General features: G+C 37.5%; 1 protein-coding gene across 2 annotated transcripts; it reads right to left on the reverse strand.

Moving 5' to 3' along the window:
- Nucleotides 1–1,064: 1,064 nt before the first annotated feature.
- Nucleotides 1,065–26,883, reverse strand: vav1 (vav guanine nucleotide exchange factor 1). Of its 2 annotated transcripts, none has more exons than XM_023958515.1 (29): nt 24,336–26,883; nt 23,995–24,097; nt 23,789–23,905; nt 19,926–20,042; nt 13,873–13,931; nt 13,281–13,346; nt 12,452–12,560; nt 11,776–11,871; nt 11,491–11,559; nt 11,308–11,411; nt 11,134–11,233; nt 9,870–9,965; nt 9,724–9,792; nt 9,559–9,645; nt 9,381–9,466; nt 9,168–9,303; nt 8,991–9,100; nt 8,758–8,859; nt 8,574–8,668; nt 8,469–8,488; nt 8,320–8,356; nt 8,017–8,153; nt 6,736–6,801; nt 6,492–6,523; nt 4,985–5,095; nt 2,901–2,988; nt 1,632–1,761; nt 1,350–1,501; nt 1,065–1,263 (listed from the first exon to the last, which is right to left on the reverse strand). In XM_023958515.1, the coding sequence occupies exons 2-29, from the start codon at nt 24,079–24,081 to the stop codon at nt 1,210–1,212; spliced, it is 2,532 nt and encodes an 843-aa protein (XP_023814283.1). In that variant the 5' UTR covers nt 24,082–24,097; nt 24,336–26,883; the 3' UTR covers nt 1,065–1,209. The 2 variants fall into 2 exon arrangements, with proteins under 2 accessions (XP_023814283.1, XP_023814282.1); XM_023958514.1 differs by having other exon boundaries at nt 1,350–1,504; nt 24,336–26,881.
- Between the last annotated feature and the right edge of the window lie 749 nt (nt 26,884–27,632).

Here is a 27,632-nt window from a genome sequence, read left to right on the forward strand (position 1 = left end):
GTGCTTTTATTTTGAGTTTAAATTAAAACAAACAAACAAAACTTTATGTTAACCTCTGAAAACCTGCTCATGTAGGTCATTGTCTTTGTGTCCAACCTAGGTTCCTTCAACAAAAACATGCACTAGAAAAATCAATGTTTTTGTGACACAGCACCCTGCAAGCTTATTCATTCATCTTTTAACCCTTGTGCTATCTTAGATGACCCCACCCTTACATTGACGTGTTCTCCCTACCATGGCAAAGGTGGATAAAGGTGGAAAGATTTCATGTTATCCATGGACACCAGTGAAGATCACAAATCATTGAAGAAAAAAGGTCCAGCGCACTGTCTACTGGGTCTAGATGACCCAACTCCCAATGTTTGAGTGCCTAGGATTGCACAAGGGTTACACCCGTTGTCCCACTTCCGGGGTCACGGGGCTGCTGGAGCCTATCCCAGACACTTGCGTGTGAAGGCAGAGGACATCCTGGACAGGTCGCCAGTCTGACGCAGGGCAACAAATCCCACACCTACAGACAACTTAGACTGACCGATTAACCTATGAAGCATGTTTTTGGACGGTGGGAGGAAGCCGGAGTCCCCGGAAAACATGCATGGGGAGAACATGCAAACTCCACACAGAAAGGTCCCCCATTGGTGTTGTGTTAACCCTTGTGCTATCCTAGGCACTTTGACACTGGGAGTTGGGTCATCTAGACCCACTAGACAGTGCGCTGAACTTTTTTCTTCAATGATTTGTGATCTTCACTGGTGTCCATGGATTACATGAAATCCTCTTAACCTTTATCCACCTTTGTCATGGTAGGGAGAACACGTCAAGGGTCATCTTGACCCCATAGGATAGCACAAGGGATAAAGCCGGGACTTGAACTGGGGGCCTTCTTGCTGTTAGGCAAGAGCCCTAACCATGCCGCAAGCTTATTAAGTATGAAAAGAATGGGATGTGCCTCTGCATACTGTTCTATGGTAAGCAAAAGGACCCTTATGCTTTAGTGATTGCTTTAAGGTTAATGTCTGTACGTAAATGTTACGTTTGAGCTCCACACAAGCCATGCAAGTCTGTTTAGTTCAACTGTTTTTTTTATTATCTGGGCACCACCTCGGTACCGGTCACTCATTCATTCAAAACAAACCACATTCAAGCACAGAAATGCAGACCCTCACATATATTACTTTCACATTCAAACACGGGTAATGTGTTGGTACGTCAGCAGTAATCAGAATAATCTTCGTCCACGTAGTTGGATGGAAAAAGGCCCACCTGGAAAAAAAAAAAAGATGGATTTGGTTATAAAAGATGTCATTAAACATCTTTTTGAACGTGTGTGGATTGTTGGGGAGTCTCACTCTTCCGTAAACTTCTCCCTTCCACCAGCCGCTGTGACCCTTCTTGGAGAGGATTTTGATGGTGTCGCCCTCCCTCAGTGACAGCTCTGAACGGTCCCTGGCTGAGAAGTCATACCTGGCTCTTGCTACACCAAAGTACTTCATGCTGCCCCCTGCTGGAAAGAGCCCACATTGCAGCGTGGTTCTCAAACGTTTCTTAAAAATGAGCAACACACGAGTACTTTCTGTCCCTTTGGACTGCTCGTCAGGATGACTTGTAAAACAGATGCCGATCTCAAGTACCTGGTGTGGGATTTTGTATGTTGTTGGACGAGTTGCTTTGCTCTGGTTGCTTGTAAGGCGTGCGTAACGTGGTGTCCACATCCCGAAAATATTCCTTTAGGGAGTTCTGCTGGTAAAACTGAATCATCTCCTAAAAAAAAAAACACACGAGAAGACGACGGACATTTTCATAAAAATAGATAGATGAATGAATGAGACATATTCAAAGACCCACTCTGATAAGAATTGTGTTTTTAGTGTTTATAAACATGTTCTTGTAGCAATTTTGTCATGTGAAGAACATGTATAAAGAAAGTTAAGCTTAAAAGAGCTTTTCTGAGTATTTCTTTATTCAAATAGTTGGAGATTAGGAGCCGACAAAAAGCAAGAGTTTCTAAAAGATTGTACTTGTGATGCAGAAAATACTATAGGTAGGCTACAAGCTTCCTGCTCCATTCTGACGCACCCATTAATAGACAACTCGACCCATGTACGCCTTCATTTTCCTCACCCGAGCAGGTATCTGGCTCAAAACTCTATGACTGGTTAACTCTGATATTGCTCGCCATTTTTGTTGCACCAGTAATGTTAGGTTGGGGGTGTGAGGGGCTTTTAAGCCAGCAGGGGAGCAAGTAAACAAAGCTTTCAGTTATGGGGGGCAGGGTTGCTCCATGCCAAAGGTCCCGCCCAAAACTCAGAGGCGAATTTGTAATGAAATACTGTCGCTCTGCAGAAACTATAGCTATGTCAGAATTCCCGCCCTAATTCCTAACTACTAAAAAAACTATCTAGTGGACTGGATTTTAAAAGCACTTCGGACACAATGCTCATTACATTTTTTCTTTTTTCAAACGGGAAATGTAACATCACCGATTTCATGAAGTGAAAATCTAATCAATACGAGCATTTTATAATAACTAATTATGAATCCACTGAGTTCTGAAGAAGCAAATGTTGATTATTAAAAAATACATTTAAACACATTTTTTTGCAAAAAATGCTCAAACGCAATGCACTATGGTCTATATCCACCAATCTAGTGAGCATCATCGCCCACTAGATTCAGACAGCACTCCAAAATGCAGAACGCACGTTATAGTGCACTAGATAGTGAGTAGTGAAGGAATTCAGACTTAGCCTTTGTCTTAGAAAACAACACAAGTTTTTGGAATATGGCTAAAAACGGCATGATGGTAACTCTAAGACCACTGGGAACGCTTTTACAAGATGATCGGGGTGGGCCTTTAATATTTTGGGTTCTGGTCAAAACACGGCGACAGGGATGCTTACAGTTAAACACTTGAAGGCTTTTTTCTCATTAATGCGGTACAGGCCATCAGTGGTGGTGATCTTAATGTGTCTGATGTCCATGTTGAACCTGGGAAGCACATGGAGAGGGGGAAAAAAGAGCACGCTGTCAGAGATTTAACAGAAAATAATCAAAATAAAGAAAAACAAATACAACCTTTGTACATTTTTTTTACAAGCTTTTTAAAACGACAACAGGAATTATGGATAACAAAATATTTCAAATGAATCAAACCTTAACAGGTGGAGTACCCATCACATTAGAAGGTGTTCTTTTAGTGCTGAAGTGTTCCGTTGTATGACCCAGCATAAAATCAAACTCACACAAGAGTTCAACTGCAAACTGAGAAGTTATTGCTCAAACAGCAGGAACAGATCCATTCACTTCTGTAAAAACTACGGGTGTTGGTGTGACAGGGAGTCAAATGCATTACCTGATATTATTCTAAGAAAGAATATCTGTTTTTTTCAGCTAAATAGGAATTATTCAAATAAAACCCATGAACAGCGAAGTCCAATCTGCTTGGGTTAACCGTGACTTTGCTTTAGGTTTATTTAAGGACACAAACAGCTCAGGTATGTATAAACAAAATATAAATGTTAAGATGCTTATAAACTAATAAGTCCAATTTATTTCTAGGATTATGTATGAAAACGTTCAGTAATAACTTGAAGTGTTTATAACCATAAACGTACACATAAAGTATGCTAGAAAAGGAAACAGTTGTTTCAAAAAAAATAAAAAAGGGTGAATTACCAGCCCTAGGATCAAACAGTATCAAAGAGCAAAAAAGGAAGTAAAACCGAGTAAATCCAAGATTTACCAATAATAAATTAGTCTTATTGTTTCCCGTCTCACGTTATCAGTTTTTCATGTCATTGTGGCAAAATTAAGCAATACTTTTAGGTCACAGAGGTTTGCACCTCCGCACATGCAAAGTTCTCTTCACGTGTTCTTCGGTTCATTTCCTGTTGCATAACCCAATTATAACAGTTTTTTTTTGCTGTGTGTATGCAGGAGGTTGTGATGGAGTCTGTGCTTGCAGCACAGCACTGGAGCTGCGAAAAAAAACCCTGATATTAACTAATATGCATAATCAAATCAGGTCTGCACAGCTGAGGGTATAACTACAGTATGTCTTTCCTCTAAATTCCTCACCCTTAATTTGAAAGTCAATGTGGGAAGTTCAGGCCTGTTTTTGAGAATATTATTTCTGTCTGTCATGTTAAACTGGATAATCTTGGTCTGGTTTTTCAGATTCAATGCAGTAACAGTAGTTTATTAAATTATAAAAAGTATATATCGTTATCCACATGAGCTTTTTTATACCATAATATTCAGATTTGCTCACAGTTGACAGTTGGCTTGAAGAACAAGGATGACTGATAAAGTCAGACTGGAAGTGCTGCACTGCTGTCAGAAAGGAGAATTGAGAGGATGACTGCTGTTGCTAGAGATAGATTTATTGTGTACAAATGCAGTTATCATAAATTTAAATTTGGTCTGAATTGAAAAAAAGAGCTTGGACTCAAAGTTGTCAAACACCAAAGACCTTTTTTAACTTTGCAAAACCTCATTTATACTTCTGTTTTTTTTTTATCAGTTTGAAATAAAGAAATAATAAATAAAGAAAATGTAATCTTTGACATTGTTTTTTTCTCCATCAGTGTCTCTACAGAGTCAAACTCAACCAACCAGAGAGCCCACTTTCCTGATGTGACACCCCCCTCCCCTTACCCCCATCTGACCACCGCACAGAAAGTACATCCTGCTGTACATCCTGTTTCTTTTTGAGTAACTTCATCTTCTCTAATGGATCAGGTTAGCTGTCGATGGTAGGTTTCTACTGCGTCCATCGCCTCCCCCTCTATAGGGGGGCAGAGGGTTGGAGAGGCGGGTCCCTGTCAAATGCTGATTTCTTTCACACTTTTTGAAAAAGCCTTTAGTCAGCTTCCTGTTCGGTCGCTCCTCACTATGTTTTTCTTCTAAACAAACCTTAGTTTAACACATTTTTGTTTAGAAAAATAGAACAAAAGTAAATTAAAAAAAAAGAATATTCTCTCACTTGACGCTGATTGCGAATTCTCCACCATCTTTCTGCCGCACCAGGAAGGTTCCATCGGAGCGAGACATTAAAAGGTTTTTGGCGGCAGTGCGGTCCATGTTCCCGGCAAACCTAGGGCCCAGTAGGAGCAAGTGTTAATTTTACACTTGTGTTTGTAAGAACTGTAAATACTTTTTTTCTGGTTTAGTTGAAGAAAATAAACTTCAGCTCAGACTGTACCTCACTTCTTCATCTTTCATATAGACATAATTTCAAACATGTTTGCTCTATTCAATTCTGGTAACACTTTACATTTCCAGCAGTTGCACAAGGCCGTCTGATTTTAGCTGGAAAGGCAGAAGTGTCTAGTAAAGTACGTCTGCCTCCGAAACCACAAGTACTTCATTATCTGTGATCCTTTTATAGACACATACACATAAAGGTGCTCTTGTCTGTTCAGACACATTTTGAAAACTTTGTTAAAATACGAAGTGTCTATTAAATATTCTGATCAGATCTTAAGTCAACATGTGTATAGTTTTTGTACAAAAGCAAGTGTGGATTCTCTAAATATCTAAATCACTTATAGTTATTTGAGCATTTTAATAGGTTTTCTTAAATTTGACCATAAAACTAAATTATTAGAAAACTTTAATATCATAATTCAACTTTAACGCTACATAACCATTTATAACATATTTGATAAACACATTTGTGAGACCTCCTATCCTGTTAGCATATTCAAAGCTTTTCTTTAAAAACCCATTGTACATATCTTGATTCATGATTTCTGTCCTGTAGTTCACCATCATTCCACTAGGGGCAGTAGAAGGGCTTTTCCTGGACATTAAAAATGGCTGCCTCCGTGAAAACACTTGTGCGGGGAAAGGTAACCTAATTATCTAAATTTTATGATGAGATTAACTCATAAATGTTTGTAATATTTGTAAATGACTACCTGCTGTATTAAAAAGAATGCACAATTTGTTGACAATTTGTTTAATACAGATCAAATTGTGAATAAAAACTTACCAAATCACCTAACCTATCAATAATATACTATCTATCTTCATTAAATGAATGTCATTGCAATTTCTTTGTGGATTTCATTAAAAGGGTATAAAAAACATCTTGATTCCAAAAAAATAGAATTTTCTATCAAATTTTTGATGTTGTGGGCTTTACAGGGTAAAGATAATGTCAAATGCAAAAACTTTAGTCAGAATTGTCTAATAATAAATACGTTAAAAAAAAATCTCTTTTATAGAATGGACACAGGAAATGTCCTGAGGTTCTCCATTCACTCAGTGCTGTTAAACATTGCAACTTACCAGTATGTTCTGCTTCAAAACCACCAGCCCCTTCTCTGCATCTGCTTCTATTTTTGTGGCTTTGATTAGCCTGTTTTCTGTGACAGCACTGTGGTGTTTCCCAGTCATAGGGAGAGCAGCGCAGTACGAAATCTGACCATGACTCTAACTGTGGCTTAGTGTGCTAAAGATTCAGCACGCTTCCCGGTCACACTCACCAGTTGTAAGTTGAAAGGTTTGGGGGCGGCTTCTGGGAAAAGTAAAGAAAGAAGTCTTATGGTCATGGTGGATGCAGTTTTCTATGATCTATTATTGCTTGATAACTTCAGTGCAGGAAATCATTCAAGATTTAAAACTAAAATCTATTAGAAAATCAAACTGTACCTTTTTAAAAGCACTACTTCTTTATAAGAAGGCTGTAAATTTGATATTAGTTTATTTTTGCTGATAAAAAATACTCACTGAGATGTAAGGGTGAACCTTTTGGCAGGGGAACCATCCCATTTGGCCTGTGGTGAGATTTTTTCCCTGAGAGATGCAGAAAAATGTAAATAACTGACATTTCCCCTCTAAATCAAGTCTGTTTGCCCCGTGGCATAACAATAGTAGGACAGTCATTTATGCACAGACTGACAGACAGGTAAAACAGGTTTCTTAAGGTGGATCTTTTTTTAATATGGACTACATAAGATCATAAAGAGCTTGTGAAAATCCTGAGTGGGCTGTATTAGATATAAGACTAGGTTTTAAAGAGTAAACTGAGCTGAATTTAATGGCAAAAAAAAAGATTAAAAGGGAAATTTTGATAGTGGTGGTCAAAGATGAAGTAAAAAAAAGCAAAAGGTTTAGGCAACTTGTAAGAAGTCCTGTCACATTTTTACTCCACAAATAAACCCTTACAATTGATATACAACATAGTAAAAACTATTTACATTAAGTAATATAGTCTACAAAACTCTACAAGCACAACACCAAATAAATAAAAACTTGGCTTTAATAACAAGTGAGTTCAGTTTCCAACATAATAGTGGAACTATCTGGCTTGAACAGATTAGGCACTATAAATGTATTACACTGATGCTGAATCTTTAGTTATTAGTTAAACTTATAAAAAAGTACATATAATATTATGTTTGACTTTTTTTCATCGCATAAACTCAAAAAGTCATTATAAACAAAGCTAACAAATTATAATTTCACTTGATGCATGATCAATATTTTGTTCCATTTCAAGTTTTTTTAGTTTTTATTCCATTATTTGTACTAGAATAAAAACTGTCCTAACAAATTAGTAATACATTTATAGTGAGCAGACGCTTAAGAAAACAGGCCAGAACATGTGATTTTACTCTTAGGTCATGGGGTTATAAATAAAAAAAAATCATAATAAAATACAATTTCCAAAGATTTTTTTGATTATACATTTTTTAAAATACTTTTTAAAATCTGAAGTGGCCCTGGAGCTCTTACAAGTACCTCAAAGGCTATTTTTATTTTTGTGTATTGTTCAAAATTTGAAGGCTTTTTGCATCAAAGTTGGTTCATTTATTGCAGTTCTGCAAGAAAGGTAAAAATGACCAAATGTGGAATATCCTTTTTTTAAGCAGTGGAGGTTTACACGACAAATTAAAACTTGACACCTCCATACATTTAGCCTGAGAGCTTAATGTGTGGAGAGTGTTCCGAGATACACAAAAAACACAATAAACAAAACCAGAATATCTGCTTCCTGCAGGGTTTTACCTCCCACCACGACTGGTCAGCGTCAGCACGGGTCAGCTCAATCAGGTCCCCTTTGGAAAGGTGAAGCGGCTGGCCGAAACCCACAGGAGGCGGAGGCAAGCTGTAATACTCCTGACTCACTTCCATCTTCGGAAAGCCTGAGTGCAAAACAAGACCATGACAAGAGGTCTGAAATGCTCCGCCAACACATCAGTACTGCTTTTTGAATTTAAAAAAAAAAAGAAAATAAAGACGACTTCAATTAATTAAGGCTTAAATCATAAAATGACCAAATTACAGAAAACAGTTCAAGGCTTTTCTTACCAAAGTTAGAATGTCCTGATGGTTTTTGTGTCTTATTCTAAAGGAAAGAAAATGAACACAAACTGAAAAAACTTCAGATAAAGTCTGTGAAAAACGAAAACAAAAGTACCATAAAAATACTTTAATTTGGATGACAAATGCAGACTTACCTTTATTATACGAGAAGTACCTATAATTTCAAAAGACAAATCTACAGTAAATCTTGATATTCATAAAATATTTGAACACATTTACATAAAAGTATGTATACTGACCAGAATTTCGTCCGCAGGCTGAAACTCTGCCTAAACACTCTTTATGTGCAGGCATTTTACAGCGAGAGCACTGATAACCCTGGAAAAATGTCCCTCTGTGGACAGCACAGACACATTTGACCTGTCTGTTGCTCTTCATTTTGACATGGATTGTAGGAACTGAAGGGAGGCGAGACAAACATACCTCAACAGCATCAAGCAGGCCTTGCAAGAGGTTGTATCTTCAAAGCAGTGCATCTGAAAATCATGGTTATTTGCTGAGAAGTTTTCAGGAATCATGTTTGATCTGCAACCAAACAGGAACCGGGCGTCACACAGAGGAGGGAAGTACGACATTGGTACAGTAAGGAAACAACAAAACACCAACACACAATATGTGTGAAGTTTGCGCTTCTGTGTGCGTTTTTAATAACTTACATTGCCATCTGAAACTGCTCCAGCCATTTCTTCTTCAGCTCTCTAGTTTTGAAGTAAAAGTCATATCCACACTTGCCGTAGCAGTCCAGCAGCAGAAAGGCATGGGACCACTGTCCACAAACAACAGTGTGAGTCCAACGAATTCCCTCGATACAACTGAGACAACAACACAATTACCTTCTTATTGTCCTTTTCCCCCGCAACTTCATCTCGTATTTGGTAGTGATTTAGTTCAAGCATTTCCTTTAGCTCAAACGTCTCGCCGCTTTTCTTCTTGCAAATAACCACGGCCTTGTCGAAAAGGAAGGCGTATCTGAAAAAAGGAGCCAACTCACGGTCAGACAAAAGATGGTGAGGAATTCAAACTTCTGAGATCCACATGCACAACACCTGTCCTGCTTGGACTTTTTCTCTGAGCTGGAGATCTTCAGCTCTCCGTCGATCTTGGGGCGACCATAAAGAGCCAGAGACTGAGTCTGAAGAGCAGAGAAGAGCTGAGATGGGTAAAGAGAAGAAGAAAAAAAGACTGACAAGGAAAAGCAATCTAAAGGAATAAAAGTGTCCTCACCAAGTTTTCGATGGACATCTGAAAGGTGGTTATTTGCTTAATGATCTCATTGTCTCGTTTGACTTCATTTACACACTGTGCCAGGTCCTGAGCGCACACAAACACACAACAAATTATACAACTAAAACAACAGACCTACTGATGGATCAAAACACACAAACAGACCTTCATCGCATCCAGGGCTTCTCGAAGGTTCTCTTTCTCTGATGGTTCATTGGTGTGTTTGATCAGCTCCTGCAAACACCAAAAAACCCAACATCAAACCGTCTAGAAAAACAGTGACCTCAGGCAGTAGAAGTGCAAAGACCTACCTGTAGCAGAAGATGATATTTGAGGACTCTCTGGATAGGAACCATGAGTAAATCTCTCAGGGAAAAACGGCCACGGTTTGCTCTGTTTGAACACTCCTGGGGGGGAAAAATTGCTTCAAAAAACCTTCCTTAAAGAAAACATTAAAAAAAAAAAAATACTGTCATCCCTTTGGAGTCCCACTCCAATCATGTTGTGAGCTATTCTGAATGCGCTCCCAGTGGTCTTTTAGCCCATCAGAACCCATGTTGACATCAGTGTAACAGAAAAAACATCAGAAATGTGGTCCACTTGGCTTGTGTTATATCCAGTTTTTAGCAACAAAAACTGTCGTTTTCTAGGTTAGAATTTCTGGAGAGTGGAAGTAGTTTATTAGAAATTCACCTCTGAGTTGTCAGCGGGACCACTGGCGTGGAGCAACCCCACACCCCCTTCCCCTCCCCGCTACTGAGAGCTCCCTTTTTACACCCTTTCTTGCAAGCCTACAGCCCCTTGCATCACCAACCTAACATTACAGGTGCAACAAAAATGGCGAGGAATATTGGAGCTATTCAGCCGTATAGTTTTGAGCCACATGCCAGTGCGGGGCAGGGAGCTTGTGGCCCGCACAGCGTATTTTCTATGTAATAAATAGAATCTATTTCCAAATCTCTTTCATTGTTTCGTCTGCTCCTGATACAGAACAATTTGAATTAAAAAAATACTCAGAAATGCAAGTTTAATCTTAAATTTTCTTTATATACAGGCCCTTTCCTTAAAAATAAGAATATCATGGAAATTTGTATTTGTTTCCATATTTTCATTCTAAATAATAAACTTTTATAAAATATAGATCCAAGGCCCACTGTTTAATTGGTTTAAAGGATTTGTTTATTTTTACATAAATTAGGGTTTCCAGCTCATAAAACCCACATAAACAAAATTTGAAAAATTAGAATACTCTGGAGAAATCTGTCCACATTTAGCTGGGCAAGAATTTTTTCAACTGAGTTTCAACAACTAATCAATACTGAAATCAAAGCATCTGCACAAGTTCCCCAGATGTCTTTAAATCAGTTTGGTTTGGTTCAATTGTTTCAGTTTGCTTTAATATGAGGAAGACTTCTGACTTGAAAACTAGTGATAGCAACTAGTGATTGTGCCAAGGATAGCACAAGGGTTAAAATCACCAAAAGCCCATTTTTCATCGGGTTTGCACTTTAAAGACATGTCCAAATCTTTTACTCACTCCAGTCTATTCAGGTTGAGCTCTAGAGACATCCTTACCTCCAGTTTCATCCTGATTTCCTCCCTTGTATTGGAAAGCCTGTCTAGGTTTTTGGTTGCCGCTTCCACTTGACTACAGTAGTTACCATACAGTAGCAGCCTACAGAGACACACAACATGAAACACGTGAATGTGTCTGCTGTAGTGGGACTTCTTTGCAGAGAAATTACGCACTTCTCTTTGTATTTCACGAACACCTGGTACAGATTTATAGCTCCGCGATCATTGATGGAGACCCGGACTTCTTCCAGAAGGCGGCGGTGGGTGACTGCCAACTCCTGCAGGTCATGTAGAATGTAGTAATATCAGTGACAGATGAAGCCCGCACAGCAATTTTACAGGTTACTTCTTTCATACCTTAATGTTGATGAAGATACTTTCAATGTCTTCAACCTGGAGAAACCTTTCGAGAGGTTTCATAAAGTTCTACACAGAAAGAAGTGCCGTGGTTAATTTAAGTATAGGTTTGCATATGAAAATCTGTTCTGACAGAGTGCATGCTTTTTCCTTCTGTGTGTATGAATGGGTCATTTCAACTCCCTAAACTCCTCCCTACTATCACTGCATGAAGAAGCCAGAAAGTGGGTCAAATTAATTTGTTGGTGATGCTGATCCTGTTTCTTGCTGAGCTCGAGAACACACCTGTAGTATTGACTCCAGTGTTTCTGTGTACTTTTCCTCTGTTTGTAGGATTTCGTTCAGGCAGCACGCCCGCTTGTCCACACCCGTGTTTTGTTGCTGTATGAACGCAAGCAGACGACAACAATTCAACATTTTAATCCTGCTGGTGTTTCCTTCCTCACAAATACAACTGTAGCTCTGAAGATGGAAATTTATTTTCTGAACAACAAATGGCTTATTAGCCCTATAATTGAAATGATCTTTTCTAGTTTTTTTTCCCTCTTTTTTAATCGTTTTTTTTTTTTTACTTTCTTTACTAACAAATCTAGAAAAATAAATTAATAAATAAAAAAAAATTTCATGAGCAAAACATTTTTTTATGTAATTAAAAGCAATTTATTCATCTATGTTAACATATTTTCAGTAAAACTCTTAAATGGTTTTGCATGTTAAGCTTTTTAATTTATTTGATTCTCAGGCATCCTAGAAATAATAGCCCTTAAGTCTGGTTTGTAAAAAGAACCCAAAATAAACTGACAGCAACTATGATTATGAGAATCCTGCAGACTATCCTCTATCACCAGAGTTAAAGGTGATCAGATATATTGATAATTAAAAAAAAACTGCAAACCTTCAAAAACCTCTCATCTATTTTTATCCAGTAAAAAAAGTTAAATATTCCACTTGAGTGACTTACATTCTCCGACTGTTCGTCTCTTTTCATCAAGTCTTCATAGATATCATCCCCTTCGTTATCTTCATCTTCCACAAAATCGTAAAGGTCATCATCTTCATCTACAGTGTCACTGAAAGACATGCATTGACACTGCATTATTTTTCTTTCATCATCACAAACTGTCTCTTGCTCTGATAAAATACACAAGTAAAGTTGTAACAGATTATGGATTTTCATGGTAAATCACATTTTTCATTTTCTTTACAAAACACTTTAAAAAAAACTTTTACTGTATTTATATAACATTTTTCATGCAAAATGCTGCATCTGAAGGTAATCGACAAGAACCCATGCATAAAAAATTAAAAACATGCACACATGCACATACAAGAAGTAAAGTAACAATATCATAAAAGAAAGACTGCAGGACACACTAGGGTTTCAAAAAAAACAGTTAAATAAAAGACAACTGCCATTAAAAATATACAAAATCAAACGATATTATTAATGCTTTGAAAATAGTTAATATACTTTTAAATGAATCAATAACAAACAGTTATTTATTATGGATTTTTAGCTTCAACTTATTTTCAACTAATAATGATCAACAACCAAATAAATCCTTAATATGTTTTTTTTATCTCAATAACAAGTTTAATAGGTAAATAGGTTTTAAAAATTAAAAGAATATTCTTGTTAAAAATTCTTTAACTAAAGCAGGTTGTATATAAAACTCTCCTATAAAACTGCAAAGGAGAGTTGTCAGATTCTTGGCTTAAAGCATCAAGACTTTCTTCTGAAACATCACACCTCCAATTTCTTTAGAAAAATGACTGATAAGGCGGCTTACTCTATTTGGTCAGACAGTCCACTGTAGATTTCATCATCAGAGGCACATCCTTCAAAAGGAAACGGCCTGGAGAAGAGCAAAAATTACGTGGATTAAGAGACCTTTCTATATCCAGGGAAGTTTACCATGATCAGTCAGGTTTAACCTAAAAGTAGCGACTCTTTCAGTGATGAACAATAACAATATGAAGGTGGTCATAGTGAAAATGTTTAACCCCTTGATGCCGGAATTTATTTGGAGCTATAAAAAAATCACCTATGTTTTTGCTTTCATGTAGAGGGTAAATTAAGAAAATTTTGGAACCAAATTGGTTCTATGCCTATTTGTTTCAACAGGCATCGAGGGGTTAAGATATTTATGCAATAGAACATCTAGAGTGTTTAGCTTTTGAAAACATTTAACAAACAGTCAAAAAGCAGACTACAAAACAAGTAAGATATAATACATCAAAATATAGTAAAATAGAATTAATATGAACTAAAAGTTTATAAAAGTTAACATTTTAAAATGATTATAATAGCTTATAATCGCTTCTTATTAAAGCCTTTCACTTTATTCAATACATACTTTAAAGAGACAGGAATCTACTCACTGAAGTCCTCTCTTTAAGGCAATAGGTGAATGGGACAGGATGGACAAAGTGTTGATGACCTGTGAAAGACAAACACACAAACAAGTGAAATGTGGCAAAATCACACTAAATGAAGGAGAAGAGGGCAGAGTGCCAAAAAATCCTTATGGTCAAATCTCCATGTCATATAATTCAGCCTTGACCCTTTTCTCTTCCAGGGGAGTGTTATCAAAATGAGCAAACTCACCTAAAAGAGGTTACAAGGGAAGAGATCAAAAACAAAACTGCAGGATTTCCCATATGGTGATCTTTGTTTATGATTAAATCATTCAGGTATTGATTATAATATATCAGGGAAATCTCTGAGCCCAATTGATCCTTTCATTCTTTTAAAATCACAACAGGCATATGTCTCGCCAGAATTGCATTTAAGGTGCTAGAATGTTCCCACAAATGCTAACACATTCCACGTGTCTTCTGGTGATCAGAAAAGAGTGTTGACTTGCAATTTTAATTTGGGATAAAAGTGTACTTGCAGTTAATGTTGGTATCCAAAAATATAAATGGGGTTTTCTTTCTTTGCCACATTTTGAAACAGCGTAGGCTCCCCTCTATGACACTTTCTGGTTAACTGCTAAAATAATTCTCCACTGTAAGCAGGACTCACAAAAAAGGGCACTTCCTTTTTTTTGATTTACAGCAGAACTGAATAAATACCCGTCAGAAGATGTCTTTTTCTTAGTCAGCACTTCTGAACCTTTATTTCTGCTTTTAATCAAAGACAGAAAAAGAATAAATATCTTACGAGAAGTGAAAGTCTGGAAGAGAAGTACACAGAGAAAAATTTAAATGAACTTTATTCACATCTTGTCTTTTGGCAAAAAGGCTTCCTCAGTGAAACTAAAGACAACAATCCAACAGTGTAAGCTTTCTGACCGAGAGTGATTGCAGGGTAAAAACAAACAAACCATCCTAGATAGCAATGTGGCCTCTAGCATTTATCATGAGCTAAAACATCTAACTAAGTTGAGCAAATACAAGGCTGCATACTTTTTGTAAAAGCTTGGAGTGAGACTCACTGGAGGGAAAAAAAAAGGTCACCCTATATGGCAACAAGACATAAGATGAATCAAGAGCAGCTTTGTGAAAGATTAATTTTGAAACAAAGCACAACGAAGAAAAAAAAAGATGAATTGAAAAGTACTGAGAACATAAGTAATGTTTTAAAGAGCAACCATTGACTGTGTAAGAGAACTGGACGGAGTGAGTGTGACGTTGCCCACAGAAAACGGCTTACTTCCGGTTCCAACCATATTAAGTCAATTTATTCCCCATTTTTCCGCAATACAAACACCTCCATTTGGAGCAAGACGAGGTTAGTAAGCAGTGATTAGTCTGAGTCAAAGTCAACGACCCTTTTTTGCTGCCAATGAGGACTGACCTTATTGAAAGTCCACACCATACCACTGAAACCTGTCTCAGGAGAATCTGTCAAACATTTTGAATGTTCAAGATGGGGGCCAGCAGGCACCAAATTATTGATTATTTGATTAGTTTAGAACTTGGAAAAACTTGTGATAAAGAAAGAATGTAATGAAAAAGTAGGATTAGCAAGAACATGTTTAAAAAAAGATATCAGAGCAAGAATGGTTATTCAGACAAATTGTGAGTAATAGCTTCCTATTTCTCTATAGAAGTCTATGGGATTTTGGCTTCTTGCAACCAGCAGACACTTCCTATAATGTGAGGAGGGCGGGGTCACTCAGTCCAGCTCTCTTTTACCGTCAATGAAAGCAACACCTAAATTATCCACCTTAATAACATGAGAAACAAACAAACAGAACTACTTGCTCATATCAAGGCATTTAGCAAAAACAGGTTTCACAAGTGGCCGGGATTAGAAGATTCATTAATTCTGCAGCCACGTCTCTGTCAGTCTTCCCCAGGGCAGCTTTGGCTACATCAGTAGCCTTTCATCATCAAGTATGAATGAGGAGTGAATGAATAATGGACATACATTGTAAGCACTTTGAGCGTCTGGAAAAAGCGCAGAAAAATCAGTCCATTATTATTATTTTAGTCAAAATAAAAATAAAAAACCTGTGTCAGCTACACAGGTAAAGCTAAAGTTTTTTTCTGCTTTGTAATCCATTAACCTTTCTGGATAAACATTTTTTACAGCTTCCATTCTTAGACTGTTCCCCTTAGAACAGTGGTCTCCAAGCTTTCGCTTACTGGTTTAATGTCAATATTTTAAGACAATATTTTCACAGACTGGTCTGAATGGGGCAGAAGTTTGCGTTTAAGCATCCGTTTCATAGAAACCTATTTTTCAAATTAAAATGCTACAACAAGAAATTTTGTTTAAAAACAATCTGTGAACATTAGTAGCGGTAGATTATTTTTTGCTTCATATGAATAAGATTCATTGAAACAAAGATGTTGATTTGTAGAAATTGTTTTTGATTTGTAATAATTCAATGAAAGAAACATTACAGTTTTTTTCATAGAACACCAAAATTCTGATTCTTTATGCATTTTTTAACACAGAGGAACATTTTCTGTGCTTATGTTTCTTACCTGCCAAATTCACTCTTGCTGTAGGAAAATTCCTGATGTCCCTTTTACAAGTTTCCATAAATCAGCAAATTTAATTGATTAAATCTTCATTCTCTGTAAAATATTTGCAGCTGATTCAAACTTAAACATTGCAATGAAGATTTTCCCTTTTACGTCAAAGTGGATGCTAACAATGGAACGTTAACTTCAGCCGGGTCTAGCTTTTAAGGTGTGATGGATAAATGAAGCAACATAAAATGACCGCTATTGGCAGCAGAGCGCACTGAGCCTCTTTGAGCAGCTCTACATCGCACAAAACAACTACAAGATCTCAGCGAGAAACAGCTTGTTTTGTTGTTATGAGACATGCATTACTTAGTTTTTACTTAGGATGGGTACCGAACCGAAACTCTGTGCCACGTTGCTGCCAGTATCACATAAAAACGTGGATTGCGGTGCTTTTTAGCGGGTTCAGATGAGAACGAGTGAGACAGTGCTGCTGTGCAGCGGCTAATGCATGGAGCATCAACCAAAATGCTGTTGGCAAAGCAGGCCCAACTTCTGCAGAACTCACAGCAACCTGATGGATCAGAGCGATGTGTACAACACTCTGAAAAAAGGCCAACCCTTTGGGGATGAGCGGTGAAATCCGTGTTTATTTTAACGTGTGAGAAAACTGAGCTGCAGCGCTGCAGTGCACAAACCATCTTAGCCACATTAAAGCGCACTCCTTCATCCTTCAAAGGGGGCTGTTTTTTTCCCCCTTTATTTTTGAAGCACCGTTCAGGCTCCTGAACTATTTAAAAGTCCTGGAGAATCTACATTGAGCAATATTGAAAATATTTTAGAACCTTACTGGTTAAGCCACATTCATTCTTTTAATTTCTTATGCTGAAAATATTTTGTTGTGGAAATCAGACAATGTTGACTGTTCCCTTTTAGAACAAATTTTAAGTTACCAAAATAAAAGCACTATGAATTTGCTTGGGTAAAAGCAACTTGTATATGATGTACAGTTGCAGTGCTTAATATTGTGATCATTAAATATAATGAATTTTACAATTGTATTACAGCAAAAGGCATATTAGTATTCAGGTAGAGTTTTTTCTAAGTCATACTCTTAAAAAAGAGAAAATGTTCGCCGGTTCAATATCACAATATGTTTCGTATCGTGGGACGCGTATCGGGATAATTATTGTATCGCCAGACTCTTGCCGATACACACCCCTACATTTCAAGAGTGTTTGTGTGCTTTCGCTGTATGCCTCTCATATATTTACTTATTTCTTTTTGAGAGATGCAACAGGCATCCTAAACATATTACTACAAGAGCTTTTTTAAGAAATCGATAAGTTTGAAATGGCTTGAAAGGATGAATGTAATGAAGAAATGTATTGCTTAGATAATTTTTGTGATGAGGGGACAGTGCTAACCACTACACTACACCACTGCCTGCAATGGCAACTCATCAATCCATGGTTAGGATATAGGTCCTACTTGTCCAAGACATTCATAAGTGATCACTATGATAAACAAACAAAAATATACTTATTCCATCACAAAATGCATTAAGTAAACCATTTCTGTCAGTGTGGCTGACCCTCTTAAAGCAAAAACATGGCACAGGCATAACTTCCTGTTTGTACGGGAAGTCAAAGAAATGGCTACTTTTAAATTCCTCTAAACTCACATGAAACTGCTGCTTAGAAAAAAAGCTCCAAAATCTTTAGATTAAAAAAATACCAAGCATCTGTCTTTCCTGTAAAGGCTATGGGTACTTGCAGCCTGTGGTAGGGAGACAACCCAGTATAACAAACATATTCTCAGGTTCTTCAGTAACAATAGCAACACCTCTTAAGAGAACTGCTTTTTGTGAAGGAGCTTATAAGTGAAGTTACAAAACCAAGAGTTCTAGCATGTGTATTTCTTTGACACTAATCCGTCTCAACTCTAAACACAAAACATTTTGTGACAATTGTAATAAGTGTCATCACTACTAGTTTGAAAAAAAGCTAAATTCACACTAGACATAAATCAATCCAAGTCAGTACACTTGCACACGGCAAAAAAGTCAGATGCACATGCAACACTGCACAAGTTATGTAGCAAGTCATGATATGAGTCTTTGTATTTACAAATGAATCATGCAGATATGTAGCACTCACAGCCCGTGAGTGAAACTGAAACCTTTTGGGGGGCAGTAGAGTGTCATCTCCGTATTTAGTTGTCAAGACTGAGTTTGCTTTAATCTCCAGTTATGCTTCTGTGCAACAATAACTGGACTATGAAAGCATTTCATCTTTTCTTTTCAATAAAGCTTCAGTAAAGTTGAATTAAGTGTTGAATTTAACTAGAAACAACAAGTAGTCTTCATGTCAAGTTTTTAGAGAGTGGATTTTTGATTAATGCTCATTTTAGGTTTTGTATAATTAGTATAGCTAAGTTAGGGTCATGTTTACTACTGAGTAAAATAATCTCTTAAATTACACATTCTCTTTTGAATGAGAGCTGAGAAGACAGAAAACAATGCCAGTCTATTACCCAGAATGCATTTTTTGGTTCATGTTTTCCTCCAATTTCTAAAGAGCATCCTGCACTACAAGCAGGTTTTAAATTACAAACCAATAATGCTGTCTGTACTGTGTGTACTAAAACAAATACCTAAACCATTTTTGTATTTTTTTTCTTTTTGGAGTGGAGCGCTGTTTTCCTTGTTTCCAGTTTAAAAGCAATGCGACCTTTGTTTAAGCTTAGGGGAAGGGAAATGTTATACAAATCGCTTTCCTGTTACTCCTATTAGCTAACAAACAACAAAAAGGGAAAAAACAGTCCATAGTATATCTCTTTTTGAACATAAGTATTGACTCTCTCTTCCTCTTTCGGCTTCTCCCATCAGGGGTCGCCACAGCGAACAAGTCGCATGGTAAGCTTGGCAATGTTTTACGCCGGATGCCCTTCCAGACGCAACCTTCTCAAACCGGGCTTGGAACCGGCGCAGAGGCAGAGAAGGGAACAGGGAGCAGCCCGGAGTCGAACCCTGGTTTCACGGACGGAAGGCGCCGCAAACCAGCACGAGCTAAACTGGCTCCCCCGAACTTGACTAAACAGTTTTAATATTTATTTCTGATAAAAAGTGTTGAACCATAATAAAGTATTGGTATAATACAAACAAAAGCAAAAGTAGGCAGCAAGCATTGAAAGCATGTAGCAAAAATGATCCCAAACCCAAAAAGTCAGACTTGGATTACATCAAGATGACAGCAACAAATCCCCTAATGAACAGCACCAATTACTGGAGGTGCTTTCTAACCCCCAGTGTGAAGTTATGGTGGTGTAGATGCACACATTTAGAAATCAAATGCATGATTTCATTCAGGTCTTGTGGGTTTACTGACATTTATTTTTTTTCTGTACATTGCCCGAGAAACAAAAGATGCACATAAAGGTTAGGCTCCCCCCATGATACCGTCTGTTGAGCTGCTAAAATAATCTTCACTGATAAGGTCGAGTGATACCTTTCCAAAGTCCCGGACATCAAACAGTTCGAAGGCTTCGAACAACTCGTTCTTCTTAAGATGAAACTTCTCCTGGCAAACTCCCAGAAACGTCCGGATATTCTTCAGGCACAGGAACTGATGACAAACAGACACACAACATTTTCACCGACATTGGATTTAGGTAATACATGACATTTTTTAAATCTAATGAATGTACTTTAGTTTTGATTTTTTAATATTTGTTTGACCCTGATGCTGCAAACATAACTAAACACATGGTGCAGCTCATTCTTTTTTATAGTCTCATGCTCCATTCTTCCATTGGTTAATAAACTAAATGGAGGGAGTTAAAATGGATGAAAGTGCAGCAACACAAAAAAGTGCCTCCTATTATAAAAGGCAGCTTTAAGGGCCAAATCTAAAACATGCAAAAAATAAATATGCACGATTCTGCATGAATGACCTTGTGGGTCAGACGTTTAATGACTTCAGTTCTTCCTTTGTATGTTTGCCTTGTCTGTAACTCAGAATCCCCCTCTCTCTTTCTCTGCAGCTCGCTGCCCGTCTGTCTGTTCAGCTGCGGGAAATACGGAACTCTTGCATAAAGAAAGGGGAAATGTTCTGACCGATACTGCTGCACACATCTCATCTATCTGAGGTTTATGCAGACAGTGTAATGTGCTTTTCTGTACACCTTTTGTAAACGTTGCAGAAACACAGAGAACTCCCCACCTCAGGCATTTGTAATCTCAGCATGAATGATTAAAAAAATTCTATTTATTACTGAGGGCTGCCTTCTGTTCTTAAGTGAATTTTTTTCATCCACATTTGACCTCATGGGATTTCCTAGTTTCACATTTACCAGCTGAAATGCAGTAGCAACAGCATGCGCAGGTGTTTTAGACATTGTGTAAAGCCCTGTCGAGCGTAATACAAGTACTTCCCTTGGGAACATTAGGCAAAACAGATCACAGCTTCTCTTTTTCTTTCTTATTGTTTCTTTTTCTGACAAATAGTGTCATTTCCCTCTTGCTTCTCTTTTATTAATCGCACCCTCTGAACTACAGTCCTTACTTTGTTGTTTTGACAGGACTTTGCGCTTTATTAGCTGTAATACTACTGTATTTTCCACACTATAAGGAATACTTAGAAGTCTTAAATTGCTTCAAAAATGACAATGTGTGGAGAGCCTCAAGTATGGATCAATTCTGGTTGTGCGTACGCCGATCTGATTGTGAGAGGTACATGGCGCTCTGTCAAAATGACAGTCTGTGTTTTTACAAGTTGCAAACAAGGTTGGTTGTTATTGTGAAGACGCTAACATGTAGCGTTGTCTGACTGTTTTTTTTTGGTGTTACTAACAGGGCTCTGAGTTAGCGTAGGCACAGTAATTTTAGCCGTATCAACCTGTTCTTTTATGTGTTGCAAATGATTTGGGAGTTAAAGGTATTGTGAATACACTAACACAGCTAACACTTCTAACTTGGCTAACTTTTTGCATAGATTTTCACCAGATTTGGTGAGGTGAAAATGTGTGAGAGACAACCATTCGGCCTGGTTCTTTGAACCCTTATAATAACATTAAGTGCAAATGAACTATTTTTTTTTTTATAGAATATTTTTAATTTCTTCTCATTAAACAAAAATACATTTAAATAAATTTTTCTCAAATTGACGTGAACTTCTGATTTGAAGACAGGGTTGTTAACACAGGTTCACAATGCCTTATAACGTAATTCAGCCGATCACAATAACAAAATCATACACACAGTTCTTAAAAAGTGTTGGGATCGAATATATTGATTTTATATCAAGGACCTATGGGCCAGTAGATATTGGAATGTCCCTAATATGAGTTGGCTCACAGGCCGGACTTTGGACATGCCTGGTGTCGTGTTCTAGAGATACTTTGAACGCAGTTAATATTGTCTGACTGTTAGATTTATCTCGGACTCTTTCGTCTGGTCTAATGTCCCTTATATGTGGCATAAGTTCGAAAGTAGACCATTTCTTGACTGTGCACCTTATAATCTGATGCGTGCCACAGTGTGAAAACTACAGAACATAAAAAATGTCAAATTTAGCTAAAACATTGTAAGTGCCCTTTAACTGGACAACTTTAGTGTCAAAAGTTTATAGAGCTTGCAGCTTGATTTGTGACTAATAGATATTTGCATCATTATGAAGCAACTTTGGCCTATTCTGCTCCATGGTGTTACTTCATCTCAATAAAAAACCCATACTGGTCTCATCTGTCTGTATGAGTTTCTGAGATACAGTGGAGATTTTAAGAAACGTACATCCCAAAACCATCCATTTCTATTTATAAGACGCAATGAATATGAAGAAGTACCATTGTCTCCCACACTCACAGGAAGATTAGCAACCATCTTAAATACTTTCCCTTCTTCAACAATCTTTCCCATAGCAGAAGAATTAAAACCAATTGTTTTGGTTTTATTTTATGAAAATTTTTCCAAAATAATGTGGAACAACTTTTACTTCTCTATGAACACAAAAACTAGTACTAATAACCAACAGATCTGTTAGTTTCTATAGAAGTAAAAAGGAGAGGGTTTGGTTATCCGTCATACATTAATATAAAATGACAAGGATTCCTGGTTTTTAGGTTTTTAAACGGTGTGACCAGACTAAGAACAGAGTGGTGGTTGCCACTGTTACCTGAAAGCATAGTGTACTATATCGGGTTTCAGACATATATCTTTTTTTCTCTGGACACTCCAATTTCCTCCCACAGTTTAAATTGTATGCAGGCAACATTAACCAATGAGTTTATAATACCTTTGAGTGTAATTATGTGTGGTTGGTTGTCTGTACGGGAGCCTGCATGAACTGACGGTGTGTGCACAGTTAGTTAGCCTTGCAGGTAATTTTCCTTCTTTTGACTTTGTAATGGTTCTTAGGTTTTTCCCCTTCTGCCATGGGTTAACAACAGTTGACCTAACTGAGCTTAATTGAAATGTGATTCTTAAATAACAAAGTCCAACCATTTTCGTGCAGAAGACAGAAGACCCTTTGGGAATTCTTGATCTCTTTTTAAAAACCTTTGGAATTTTTTTTTCTTTCCTGAAATTTGTTCTTCGTTTCTGCACATACTTAAGCGATGACATTAAATAAACCTGCAATAATGTTTTTTTTTATTTTTTATTATAGTTGTCCCGTATATATTGCGTTTAGCATTTGCAGATTTTTCTCAGTGCATTTATGCATGCTTTCTTTCTTTTATTTTTACAGCGCTTTGTGTTCTGTGTCCTGATTGGCTATAGACAAAGTCAATCAATTTCCTCTGTGTCGTGTCTCCTGTACAGAATGAGTTCAGCTTGCCAAATCTACATAAAACTTCTATTGCGATCAGATTTTGGGTTTCATTTTATAATAATGGACCTATTTTCCGACAAAGGTTTGAACTGTGAGAGTTTAAACAAGAAGGAAAAGTGTGAAAATGTTGTTCTGAGAAAAGTGTAGAAGTTTGCAACGAGGGGTTTTACAGCCCTATAACATCTCTAATTTTACTTTGTGAATTTGATCTATCTCGAGTTATTTATGGAACATAATTCCCGCGAACACTGTAGTTTAGTATAGTGCATCCGTTATGTTGAAAATCCTTTTCAGAACTTTTCTCAGTAAAATATTTGTTTTTCTACGTAAATTCTTTCTGCATGTCCCATTTGAATTTCTTTGTATCTTTCATCAACATCATCATCCTTTCTACAGAGTCTCAGCAAGCCTCCTGATAAGAACAAATGTAGATTGCAGTATTTTCTTATCAGCCAGCCTCTGGGCCTCAGGGTTGCATACTGGTGGAGTTGTCCCCATGGATATGATCTATGAAAATGGAACAGGAAAGAACCAGGACTTACTTGTGACATCTGTGGCCTCAGGTTGATCTCCTTTAGGTTGACCGCCTGAGGCAGCAGGTTGTTGAGCAGCTGGCACAGCAGCACGCCGTCTCTTAGAGCCTGAGCCAGGTCACACACCTTACCACATCACACACAGCTTATTAGGGTTCAAAACCAACAGATGGAGATGTACTTTTGCAAACAGGCCAGTGATGCAGATGGTTTACCTGTGCATGCCCTACTGTGACTCTATGGTTCTCAGGCAGAACTCGGCACTCAATTAACCACATCGCACACTGCCGCCACAACTCCATTTTTATTTTCTTATATCTGGAAAGAACAGTGTTTTGTTTATTTGTAGATAATCTAAATGTCAAAATACAATCTGATCTGACTTTGACAGAAAGTAATGGATTAATGTAAAGCTGATCATAGAAATGACCCTCAGTGAACACTGAGCAGAAACAGTAAACTACTAAAACAGCCATTTTGAAGTTACAAAAACTCAGCAGCAACTATAAAAACTTTACGCTAACTGATCAACTGAGGAGGAAAAATGACCTCTTACCTTTCTCCAGGCAGTTCTTTTTCTCTCGATGTTGACCCACCCCAGGCGTACTTACATTATCTCATTCTCAGGCTTCGGCACTTTTGTTCTGCCTTTCTTCCGTGGTGGGTGTTCTGCAGAGCTGCACTGTGTTGAAAGCTTTTAACTTCATCCCGCAACTTCCTTTTTCCTCTGACGCACCCTCACATACACACACGCTGACATGCACACATGCAAAGCTGCTGCTGCTGCTGCCGTCTGTGCTACAAGGCGATAACCATTCTGCGGGTCTGAGACTGAAATGGAGAGCACTTGCAACAAACTTGACAGAAAGAGCAGGGATCAATTTAAAAAAGTTTAATCCCAGAATTATCTGCACGCAAAAGTACTTGTAGTTTAGATAATTTCTAGCCTGTGATTATAGATGAATGTACCCAGTAACAGTTTAACTAGATTTGGGACTATGACTGAATATTTTAATTTAAGTGTCAAATGATAATTGGGTTTTAGAAGCTGTTTGGAAATAAAAACATGTTTTACTACAACATAAATTACTTTTCACTGTTCTTGAGTATGTTATGCCCATACAAACCCACCAGCTATAATTTGTGTGAAATTTTCCATTTTTACACAAACAATACTTTTTATTTATGCCTTTTTTCTTTTTACTGCTAAAAGTAGAAAAAGAAATCCTGATTCAAATGACCCTAACACTTTTTCATTCATCCACAACATAAATTTTTTGTTTTAAGATTGAAACTACTTTGCAGCTTGCATGTGATACTTACTGGGTTGATGCGAACAGAATCACATGTTACTCGTCTTACATAAAACACAACCTTTGTGAGTTTCTTCCTCAATGCGAAAGTAGCAATATTCACCAGCTTTACTGCTATTGACAAACAAAAACACAATAAGCGCGAGATGGGGAGAAAGTGAGATCACATTGAGGGTGGTCAGACTTCTGAAGTAAAGTTTTAAATGTAAGTAACACCCTGGAGACTTGCTTGCTCTAAACATTAATTCAAATAAACCAAATAGTATCTAAAAATATACCAGGGCAATGACATTTTTAAAAAAAGGTTCTAACCAAACAGTTTTTTTGAAATTGGTAGGGTGATGATCAATGAGCTTGTATTTCTTCCATTTTCTAATAATTGCTCCAATTGTTTAACTTTTCTTCCCAAACTCTTTTCTTATTTTTGATTAATTCATTCCAGTCCTGTTCCAGTCTGGTCCACAGTATTGTCCCTGGTGTCCTGGGATAGCTCTTTGGTCATGGTGGAGAAGTTGCAGTCTGACTCTTTAAGGCTGTGGACAGGTGTCTTTTATACAAGTGAAATTAATACAGATACCAAGTGAAAAAAAATTCCCAATTGAATCCCTTAATTAAAATACGAGAGATCAAGTATGCCTCAGAGCCAAATCAATTCCAATTCAATGGTAAAGGGCCAGGGAATAGTCCAGAAGATTAAATGGATGCTTGGTGAAACCAAAATTTAGGTCGATTAAAATTGGCAAAACTTGTTTCTGTCTAAAGCCAGATTTCTCTTGACAGTGACTGAAATCTATTTTTCTTAAACTCCAAGTGTCACCAATTTACAGCAACTAGTGGCATCCAAGCACAAGAATCTTGCCAGGAACCCTGAGATCTAAAAGCCAATTAAAACCACAGAAAAGGTTGCTTTTTAAAATTCCTTCACTCGATCCCGAAAAAGGGGAAGATTACTTTGCTGCTTTAATCTGCTGTTGTTTTTCTTCTTCTGCAAGCAGAATCCCTTTCAGTCCGCAGTTTCAGAAAACTTCAGTCCTTTGTTCCATAGATGTCTTTAATATTTAAAAGATTAAAATCTGTACTTTTATCAAATAAGTAAACACATTTTAAGCTGATTCCTCTCTGGCAACTGTATAGGGACACAACCATGTGTGCCCAAATTGTTATTCTGCCAAATAAACCTGCAAATAAACAGCAATATATTGCTGAAAATGTTTTAAATACATAAATCAAAAAATATAATTTACATTTCTTTATTTTTCTTAAGCATTGTGATGGTGATACAGAGTTAACGTCTTTGTTTACATTATTTTTCTACATGTAAACTTTTTCTGGAGTATAATGCTGACCAGCTGCCACATTTTCAAAATATTTTTTAATCTGTCATCATTTTTCATTGGATCATGCCTCAAGTTTAACAAGCCTTACACTTTTGTTGTTTATGGTTATTATCACATGTTTGATGCTCTGTTAAATGGACTGTTGCTAGGGAGAAAAATTAAAATTAGTCTTTCCTTTCACTTCTTTTTTTCTCAAAACCAAAGTTTTATTTGATCTGGTCTCTAAAGTTCTTGTCATGTTGAAACCCACTCTGGTCTAACGAAGAATCTTTTACCCTGAAGTGCTCACATTGTGTTGTATTGTAAATGTTAAAGGAACCGATGATTGTGGTTAGAAATGGTGGTTGAATGGTGGGGGTGCTTTTGTGTGTATTTCAGGTAAGTGGGAGGTAAGCCCACCTCTTTTTCTTTTTAACTTGTTCTGCCCAACAACTGAGCAAACAGATTAGAGCTGAAGGCCTTTTGTGTTGGGCAGGTTTTACTATTACAAAAAGAGGTTATATATAGGTTATATGGAAAACCAGAGTGTAAATTTGTATAAACCCCTTTTTTGTTTTTTTATTATTTTTTATCTTTTTTGTTACATTTAGAGTGTGCGGGGAGGGAGAGGGGAAAAGTGTGAGGGCGGGGGGTAGAAGAGAATAAAAGGGAGAGAGGGGGAGAAAGTGGGGGATACAAGCGCCGATTTGAATAGGTAATTATTTTAAGCTGTGTAACAATTATACCCAATCTGCTGAAAAGACAAATATGACATCCGAAGGTGTAATTATGACACGAAGATGAGCAGAAGATATCTGTCCATCAATACACTGTGGGTTAGGAGGAGGGATAAAGCAGACAGGGAGCAGCGTGGCAGTGTGCACGTGGGGGTGGAGATACATGCATGCTGCCGAAGTGAACCCTGTGTTCACAAGGGAAACCAGATCCTCCCCAGCCCGACCAAGCCAGGCCGCCCTGAGAGGACCAGGTGGGTGAAGACCGACCTCCCCTCCCTGACCCCACCTACGTATGGTGGTGTGGGTGGACTGTGTGTGTGCTACAGGTAAAATAGGAGGTCTCCAGTGTGGTGGGCCCTACCGCTGCCAAGCAGCAGAGCCACCCCAGCCCGGGGTCATTCTATGTGTGGTGTGTATTTGCTGTGTGTGTGGTGCTAACATGCAGTGTGTGGTGTCTAAAGTGGAAGTTAAAATTGTGGGGTGGACT

This window comes from Oryzias latipes, chromosome 1 (assembly GCF_002234675.1).
Source record: "Oryzias latipes chromosome 1, ASM223467v1".
NCBI classification, from domain to species: Eukaryota; Metazoa; Chordata; class Actinopteri; order Beloniformes; family Adrianichthyidae; genus Oryzias; species Oryzias latipes.